Source organism: Nicotiana sylvestris, chromosome 10 (genome assembly GCF_000393655.2).
Source record: "Nicotiana sylvestris chromosome 10, ASM39365v2, whole genome shotgun sequence".
Taxonomy (NCBI): Eukaryota; Viridiplantae; Streptophyta; class Magnoliopsida; order Solanales; family Solanaceae; genus Nicotiana; species Nicotiana sylvestris.
Genome location: NC_091066.1, coordinates 53,356,104 through 53,365,490, shown reverse-complemented (window position 1 = coordinate 53,365,490; position 9,387 = coordinate 53,356,104). Strand labels below are relative to the sequence as shown.

The window sequence follows — 9,387 nt, the reverse complement described above, 5'->3', positions numbered from 1 at the left end:
TGTCAAAGTACGGTTAACCTGATATACTAGCCACTCATCTTCCTCCCCTGGCTTGTAGAAATGGGAGGTGCATAGAAGAATGGTGTAGTCTCTGAAAATACCACATCAATTGATACTAAATATTTGCCAATCTCAGTAGAATAACATCGATACCCCTTCTGAAGGTGAGAATAGCTTAAGAAAACACACTTCACAGCCTTGGGAGCCAACTTGGTAAGAGATGGTCGAACATCTCGAACATAACATGTGCTTCCAAACACATTAGGTTCCATCGGAAATAATGAGTTGTTTGAAAAAAGAACACTATAAAGCACATTATCATCGTGTACACTAGATGGCATGCGATTAGTCAGAAAATAAGACATAGAAACCGTATCAGCCCAGAACTGTTTAGGAACCTTCATTTGGAACAAAAGTGCTCGAGCTGTCTCAAGTAGATGCCTATTCTTCCTCTCAGCAACTATATTTTGAGAGGGTGCATCAACACATGAAGACTGATATAATATACCATGTTGTCTCATGTAGGACTGAAATAACTCTGACATGTATTTTTTAGCGTTATCACTCCTTAGAGTACGTACTGAAGCATTTAATTGAGTTTTGACTTCAGCATAGAAGGCAAAAAAATGAGTAAACACTTCAGAGCGGCTCCTCATAAAGTAAATCCAAGTCATTCGAGAAAAACCATCTATAAAAGTGACAAAATACTTATGCCCAGTTTTAGAAACAACCGGACATGGTCCCTAAACATCAGAATGGACTAACTCAAAAGCTGACTCAACTCACTTATTAACCCTTGGACTTAACGAGATGTGATGGTGTTTTGCAAAATGACATGACTCACAATCCAATGATAAAATATTCTGAAACTGAGGACAGAGCTTGTTTAACAAAGGCAAAGAGGGATGTCCAAGTCGACAATGTGTTTCAAAAGGAGACACGATACTAGAGCATGCAATAGAACATGGCTCCCATTCATAAAGAATGTAGAGATCACCAGATATATATCCTTTACCAATAACCTGCATCGTCTTAAAGTCTAAAAACAAACAATGATCGGAAAAGAATACAACACAACAATTAAGGTCTTTGATAATTTTACTAACAGAAATCAAGTTGAAAGCCAAGTTTGGTAGACATAATATAGATGATAGGGTAATAGAGGAAGTTGGTTTAACAATCTCAGATCCAATACTACTACAAGTTGATCCATCAGCTACAGTAATCGGAGAGGGTGCTTTATGTGAGCGAAAGCTAGAAAAAATATTTGGATTACCTGTCATGTGATTTGTAGCACCGGAATCCATCACCTATTTATTGGAAGAGGTAATAAGATATGTTTTATCTGACCCAGCAAAGGCAATACTGAAGAAGATTCCTTAACTGATTTATGATATTGAAGGAATTTTAGAAACTCACCAGAAACCAAGATTGTTGGACTAGGAGTTGTTGCAATATTATTCTTTACCAACATTTTTTTCCTTTCAATAATAAAATAATTAAACTAACAGAGGTCCCCGAAGCTAAAAGATACTCAAACAGATCCAGATAGATATGAAATCAACAATCTATTAAATAGGATTCAACTTTAATAATCCACTCAACCAAATCAGAGAACCAAACGAATTTGTTCCCAACTCAAACAAAATCAGAGACCAATAAAGTTTTGATAAGGAAAGACCCAACAGACAATATCAAGTCACTAATTGATCACCACAGTAAGTCAAAAATAAAGATGCAAGCTTCTCACAGAGGTAGCCTCCGAGAAAAATACCACAAAATTAAAGAAATCGAATAACCAATAAACCAAGCTCAAACATGACTAAACAAAGTGAGAATAAGATTTGGTCTGAGGTTGTTCTTTGCCAAAATGTGGTTCTATGATCAGAGAACCACCACAAGTCAACTGGAAATGTCAAAAAGACCTCAGATTAGCTTCCGGCCAAGGAATTTTCGGCAGCAAATTCGACTCAACTCCGGCGAGCAGTAGACCTGCTCTGATACCATGTAAAGTACAAAGACAATATAGAAATCTCTCTTATGTTGTATTCAAGAAGTAACAAGTATATATACAAGTACATAGAGCCTTAACTATGGAAAGAATCAAAAAGGAAATCCTATAAATCTGCTGTGAATCCCTATAGTTATGCTAGCTACATATATTACATAAGATTATGTCTACATTCATTATCTAACAGTGAAAGATTTAGGGTATTTGCAAAATTTACATTTTGGAGAATTAATCGAAGTAGTCGTTCATCTAATCGATCTATCTATTATATATATATATAGGATATGGTGCCCACAATATATATAGGATATGCCCCGCTTGTTACAAAGGTAATCAACTTGAATTCCATTTAACGCCTTTGTGAACAAAACATCCGGTTGCTCTCCTGTCTTCACGTAGCTAGTGGAGATCAAGTTCTCCTGAATCTTCTCACGAATAAAATGGCAGTCAACCTTAATATGCTTAGTTCTTTCATGATACACCGGATTTGACGCAATATGGAGGGCAGCTTGATTGTCACACTTGAGTTTTGTTGGTATTGGATGCACTAACCCAATTTCAGTCAACAAATGATGTATCTACATAATCTCACATGTAGACTGTGACATAGCTCTATACTCGGATTCTGCACTAGATCGAGATACAACACTTTGCTTTGTACTCCTCCATGATACCAAGTTCCCTTCAACAAAGACACAATAAGCTGTAGTAGATCTTCTATCAATTTTTTATCCAGCCCAGTCAGCATCTGCAAAACACTTAATACGAGTATGATTGTGATTGGTATATAATATGCCAAGTCCAGGAGCTCCTTTAAAGTAACATGTTAGAAACTAAAGAAGTTCTATATTTCATATCTAGAAGAGAAGATTACAAGGCCTATTTATAATACTAATTCACCTAATCTATTAGTTGTCATACACCTAATTACACCTACTATACAACTCATATACATGTGCTAGCTATGATGTAGTACATGTGTATACATGTGCTACACAACTTGTATTACACCTACTATACAACTCATATACATGTGCTAGCTATGATGTAGTACATGTGTATACATGTGCTAGACAACTTGTATGTCAACACTCCCCCTCAAGTTGGAGCATATATATTGATCATGCCCAACTTGTTACAGATATATTCAACTCGAGCTCCATTCAAAGCTTTTGTGAAAATGTCTCCCAATTGATCTCCAGTTCTAACATGACCTGTAGAGATGAGCTTTTGTTGAATCTTTTCACGAACAAAGTGACAATCTATTTCAATGTGCTTAGTCCTTTCGTGAAATACAGGATTAGAGGAGATATGAAGAGCAGCTTGATTATCACACCACAACTTTGCTGGCAATGTAGTTTGGAAGCCAACTTCACTTAATAGTTGATGTACCCATACAACCTCACACACAGATTGTGCCATAGCTCTGTATTCTGCTTCCGCACTAGATCGAGATACGACATTTTGTTTCTTACTCTTCCACGAAATCAAGTTTCCACCAACAAAAACGCAATATCCTGTCGTGGATCTCCTATCGGCTTTTGACCCTGCCCAATCTGCATCTGTGAAACACTCAATGTTAGTGTGTTCATTATTCTTATATACTAGACCCCGTCCTGGAGATCCCTTTAGATAACAAAGAATCTGCTCCAGAGCCGCCCAATGCCTGACTGTTGGGGAAGACATAAACTGACTCACAATGCTGACAGAGTATGCGATATCGGGACGAGTTACTGTAAGATAGTTCAGTTTCCCAACCAATCTCCTATATTTCTCTGGATCTTCGAATAACTCACCGTCTTCTTTCACGAGTTGTGTGTTAGGAACCATTGGCATGCTACATAGTTTAGATCCCAACTTTCCAGTTTCAGCTAACAAGTCAAGAGTATATTTTCTTTGGGACAAGAAGATGCCTTTCTTGCTCCGTGTAACTTCAACTCCCAAAAAATACTTTAGTTGTCCTAAATCTTTCATCTGAAATTGAGTGTGAAGGAAAGACTTTAGAGTTGAAATTCCTGTAATATCACTTCCTGTAATAACGATGTCATCAACATATACTACCAATAAAAGAATACCATCATCAGACTTTTTATAAAACACCGTATGATCGCAATGGCTTTTCTTCATCCCATATTCTAGAACAGCCTCACTAAATCTGCCAAACCAAGCACGGGGACTCTATTTCAGCCCATAAAGAGATTTTCGAAGACGACATACCTTTTCACACTCCCCCTGAGCAATAAACCCAGGTGGTTGCTCCATATATACTTCTTCCTGAAGATCTCCATGTAGAAAAGCATTCTTTATATCAAGATGATGCAGAGGCCAATCATAAGTAGCTTCCATGGAAATGAATAATCGAACAGAAGCTAACTTGGCGACCGGGGAAAAAGTATCCAAATAGTTGACTCCATAGGTCTGTGCATACCCTTTTGCAATAAGGCGTGCCTTAAGGCGAGTTACTGTCCCATCGGAGTTAAACTTAACAGCAAATACCCACTTGCACCCAATAGCCTTTTTGTTAGTGGGCAGATCGGCCAACTCCCAAGTGCCATTCTCATCTAAAGCCATCATCTCTTCTATCATTGCATCATGCCAACCTGGGTAGGACAATGCTTCACGAATAGTTTTAGGTATCCTAGCAGAATCTAATGATGCAATAAACGAGCTAGAAGAAGTAAACAAATGGTCATAAGACACACAAGAAGAAATATGATAAGTACATTGTCGTGTACCTTTGCGAATGGCAATAGGAAGATCCAAACTAGGATCTGAAACATAGGAGGTTTGATATACCGATGAAGTAGAAGTAGGTAAAGGATCGGGTTCAGAGGTTTGTTGTCGCCTGGTATACACACGAAGAACAGGTGGCTTCTCGGATGGTCGATCAAGGGAAACGGGTGACTGAGGAAGAGGTGTTAGAGAACTAACTGGATGTGTGACAGTGTAGACCAAAGTATCATCTTCTTCCTCAGGACTGTTATAAACATATGAAGAAAAGAACGGATAATTTTCATGGAATGTGACATCGGCAGACACTAAGTACCTTTTGAGATCTGGAGAATAACACCGGTAACCTTTCTTAAGACGTGATTACCCTAAGAACACACACTTAAGGGCCTTTGGATCTAATTTAGGTACATGTGGATGGACATCACGAACAAAACAAGTACAACCAAATATTTTGGGTTCAATAGGAAATAATGGCAGAGAGGAAAAAAGAATGTTGTAAGGAATATTACCATGAAGTACAGAAGATGGCATACGATTTATTAAAAAACAAGCTGTAGAGACGGTATCAGCCCAAAAACATTTTGGCACTTTCATTTGAAAGAGGAGTGCTCGGCCTACTTCAAGAAGATGTCTATTTTTTCGTTCCGCAACCCCATTTTGAGAAGGGGTGTCAACACAAGAAGATTGATGTAGAATACCATTTGTAGCCATATAATCTTTAAACAAATCCGAAAAATATTCTTTTGCATTGTCACTCCTTAAATTACGAACGGAAACATTAAAATGAGTTTTTATTTCAGCACAAAAAGCACAAAAAATTGAAAACAACTCCGAACGATTTTTCATTAAATATAACCAAGTAACACGAGAATGATCATCCACAAAGGTAACAAAATATCTAAAACCAGTTTTAGAGATAATAGGACATGGACCCCAAAAATCGGTGTGAACTAACTCAAAAGGTAAGTCGATCCGTTTATTGACTCTAGAAACTTTAGGAAGGCGATGGTGTTTAGCAAACTGACATGACTCACAATCTAAAGAGGAAATACTCTGAAATTGAGGATATAACTTCTTCAAACTAGACAAGGATGGATGACCCAATCGACAGTGTACATCAAAGGGAGACAACACAGTTGAACAAGAAATGGATTTCGGCACCTCTGATTCAAGAACATAGAGACCCCCAGACTCAGAACCTTTACCAATAATCTGCTTCGTCGTAAGATCCTGAAAAAGACAATAATTGGGAAAAAATGAGACACAACAATTTAGAGTACGAGTAAGTTTACTGACAGATATTAGATTGAAAGAAAAATCAGGCAAATTTAAGACAGAACTAAGGGAAAGAGAAGATGTTTGGTTAACAGTGACAAACCTTAAAACATATGAGGTAGACCCATCGGCTAAAGTAACTGTGGAACATTAGGTATGTGACTGAAAAGTGGAAAAGAGTTTAGAGTTACCTGTCATATGATCTGTGGAACCAGAATCAATGACCCATTTGGATGACGAAGAGAGGAGACACTTAGTGGTTTTACCTGACTCGGGGATAGTATTGATAGGAGAAGATGATGACTGAAATGGTGAAATAGTCTCGAAAGTGGCGATGTTGGCATACTGAGATCTTTTGTTCTTATTCTGAAGCTTCACACAATAACGTATGGTATGACCGAGCTCATGACAATAAAAACATTCAACTTCCCCTTGCTTTAGGTCTCGACTATCGCTACTCCGATTGCGATTACTATGACTCCTATCCTTTTGGACGCGGCTAAGCAGAGCACCACTATCGATCGTGGTTATCGGACCTGGATGAGACTTTTTAGTACGCAACACTCTTGTAAAGGCCTCTTTCAAGGAAGAGATAGCAGTCCCAGATAAAATCTGCGATTTGGCCCCTTCAAATTCGGGAGAAAGACCAGAAAGGAAACTCATGACCACCAGTTGTTCACGCTGAGCCTGTTGTACCTTCACATCTTGACTAAACGGCAATATAACATTAAGCTCATCATACACCTTCTTAAACTCTGAAAAGTAAGTGGTGAGAGAGCGATCTTGCATGGATGGATGGTAAAATGTCTGGCACACATCATACATGCGAGACAAGTTTCCTTTGCCAGAGTACAAAAAATCTAAATAATCCATTAGATCCTTCACATAATCACAATGAGAAACTAGATCATTTACCTCACTGTGCATCGAATTCTTGATTTGGAGAAACAATTTTGCATCCTCCTTTAACCAGACTGATTTAGTCTCATCCTTGGGTGGATCATCAACCAAGTGGTTCTCTTTGTCGATGCTCCGCAAATAGAGACGGATCGTCTTACTCCAATCCATGTAATTGGAACCCATGAACTTATTCTCCGTAATTTTGGACATAACCGGAATGACATCAACGGTAGGTTTCGTTTCAGTCATCTTGCACCCGAATAATAGCATAATCAAATAGTCAAGAACAGTGCAGTGAAATTTGAACAGTGCAGTGAATAGTGAACAGTGATATTTGAACAGTACAGTGAACAGTAAATAGTAATATTTGAACATTGAACAGTACAGTGAACAGTACCTGAACAGTGATCTTGGAAAATAAAAGTTGTCAGGAAAAAAAAAATTCAGACAGTACCACTTTGGTCGGAATAGTGAGTAGAAAAATCTGTAAAGAAGCGGCCGGGGCAAAAAATGGCCGAAAATAGTGAAATAGAATCAATGCAGCAAAAGACTGTTCTGAACAAAAATAATTCGAACGGGGAAAAAAAATTCCCAACAACATACTGATGAAAAAACTTCAATGCTCTGATACCATGTTAGAAACCAAAGAAGTTCTATAATTCATATCTAGAAGAGAAGATTACAAGGCCTATTTATAATACTAATTCACCTAATCTATTAGTTGTCATACACCTAATTACACCTACTATACAACTCATATACATGTGCTAGCTATGATGTAGTACATGTGTATACATGTGCTACACAACTTGTATTACACCTACTATACAACTCATATACATGTGCTAGCTATGATGTACTACATGTATATACATGTGCTAGACAACTTGTATGTCAACATAACACAAAATCTATTCAAAAGCTGCCCAATGTTTGGCCATTGGTGCAGACATGAACTGGCTAACAACACTTACCGCAAAAGCAATATCTGGACGAGTCACAGTAAGGTAATTTAATTTCCCAACTAACCTCCTGTATCTCTTTAGATCGTCAAAAGGATTACCATCATCTTTCATAAGATGCACATTAGGAACCATTGGAGTACTGCAAGGTTTAACTGCCAACTTTCCAGTTTCTGCAAGTAAGACAAGAATGTACTTTCTCTGAGACAAAAGAATTCCCTTCTTGCTTCTATTTACTTCTACTCCCAAAAAGTATTTCAACTGGCCCAAGTCATTTGTATGAAACCTAGTATGCAGAAAAGACCTGAGGGAAGAAATCCCAGCATAGTCACTTCCTGTGATAACAATATCATCAACATATACAACAAGGAGAATAGTGCCAGCTACTAATTTCCGATAGAAGATTGAGTGATCGCACTTACTCATTTTCAACCCAAACTCCTGAACTAACTTACTGAACTTGCCAAACCAAGCTCGTGGACTCTACTTTAAGCCATGCAAGGACTTCTTCAAATGACAGACTTTCCCATACTCCCCCTGAGCAACAAAACCGGATGGTTGCTCCACATACACTTCCTCCTGAAGATCACCATAAAGGAACACATTCTTGATATCCAATTGATTTAAAAGCCAATTCTCGGACAGGTAGAGAAATAAATAAGCGTACAGAAGTGAGTTTGGCAACCGGGGAGAAGGTGTTAGAATAATCCACCTCATAAGTCTGAGCATACCCTTTCGCCACATGTCTGGCCTTAAGTCTTGCCACAGAACCATCTGGATTAACTTTAACTGTAAAGACCCACTTGCATCCCACTGGTTTCTTTCCCTTTGGTAAATCTACCAAATCCCATGTGTGGTTGTCCTCTAAAGCATGTAGTTCCTCAAGCATTGCATAAGACCATCCTGGATGATTCAAAGCCTCCTTCATTGTTTTGGGTACGGAGATGGAGACTAGAGAAGCAATCATAGATCTAGACGTAGAGGATAAGTGGTCATAGGAAACAAAGTTAGCAACAGAATATGTCGATTTGCATGTATGTGTGCCTTTGAGAAGAGCAATAGGAAGATCAAGGTTATCTGGAGGATCAGGCAAAGGAGAATCAGATGATGCAGGAACTGGTACGGGACATGTATCATTTGTCTCTCGCCTCCGCGAATAAACTTGAACAACTGGAGGTCTTGCTGGAGCAGGTACTGAAGGTATAATAGTCGATTGGTGCTAAATAGAAGAATTGGGAGATCGAAGAGTATCATCTGATTGTTCTGTCAAAGTACGGTTAACCTGATATACTAGCCACTCATCTTCCTCCCCCTAGCTTGTAGAAATGGGAGGTGCATAGAAGAAAGGTGTAGTCTCTGAAAATACCACATCAGTTGATACTAAATATTTGCCAAGCTTAGTAGAATAACATCGATACCCCTTCTGAAGGTGAGAATAGCTTAAGAAAACACACTTCACACCCTTGGGAGCCAACTTGGTAAGAGATGGTCGAACATCTCGATCAT

General features: G+C 38.4%; 1 protein-coding gene across 1 annotated transcript; it reads right to left on the bottom strand.

Moving 5' to 3' along the window:
- Positions 1-7,830: 7,830 nt before the first annotated feature.
- Positions 7,831-8,307, bottom strand: LOC138879337 (uncharacterized mitochondrial protein AtMg00810-like). The gene has a single exon (XM_070158946.1). It carries the CDS (start codon positions 8,305-8,307, stop codon positions 7,831-7,833), a length of 477 nt encoding a protein of 158 aa, XP_070015047.1.
- Between the last annotated feature and the right edge of the window lie 1,080 nt (positions 8,308-9,387).

Bases quoted from the DNA above. Each gene is read 5' to 3' on its own strand.
- LOC138879337 (XM_070158946.1), bottom strand. From the start codon at position 8,307: ATGAGTAAGTGCGATCACTCAATCTTCTATCGGAAATTAGTAGCTGGC.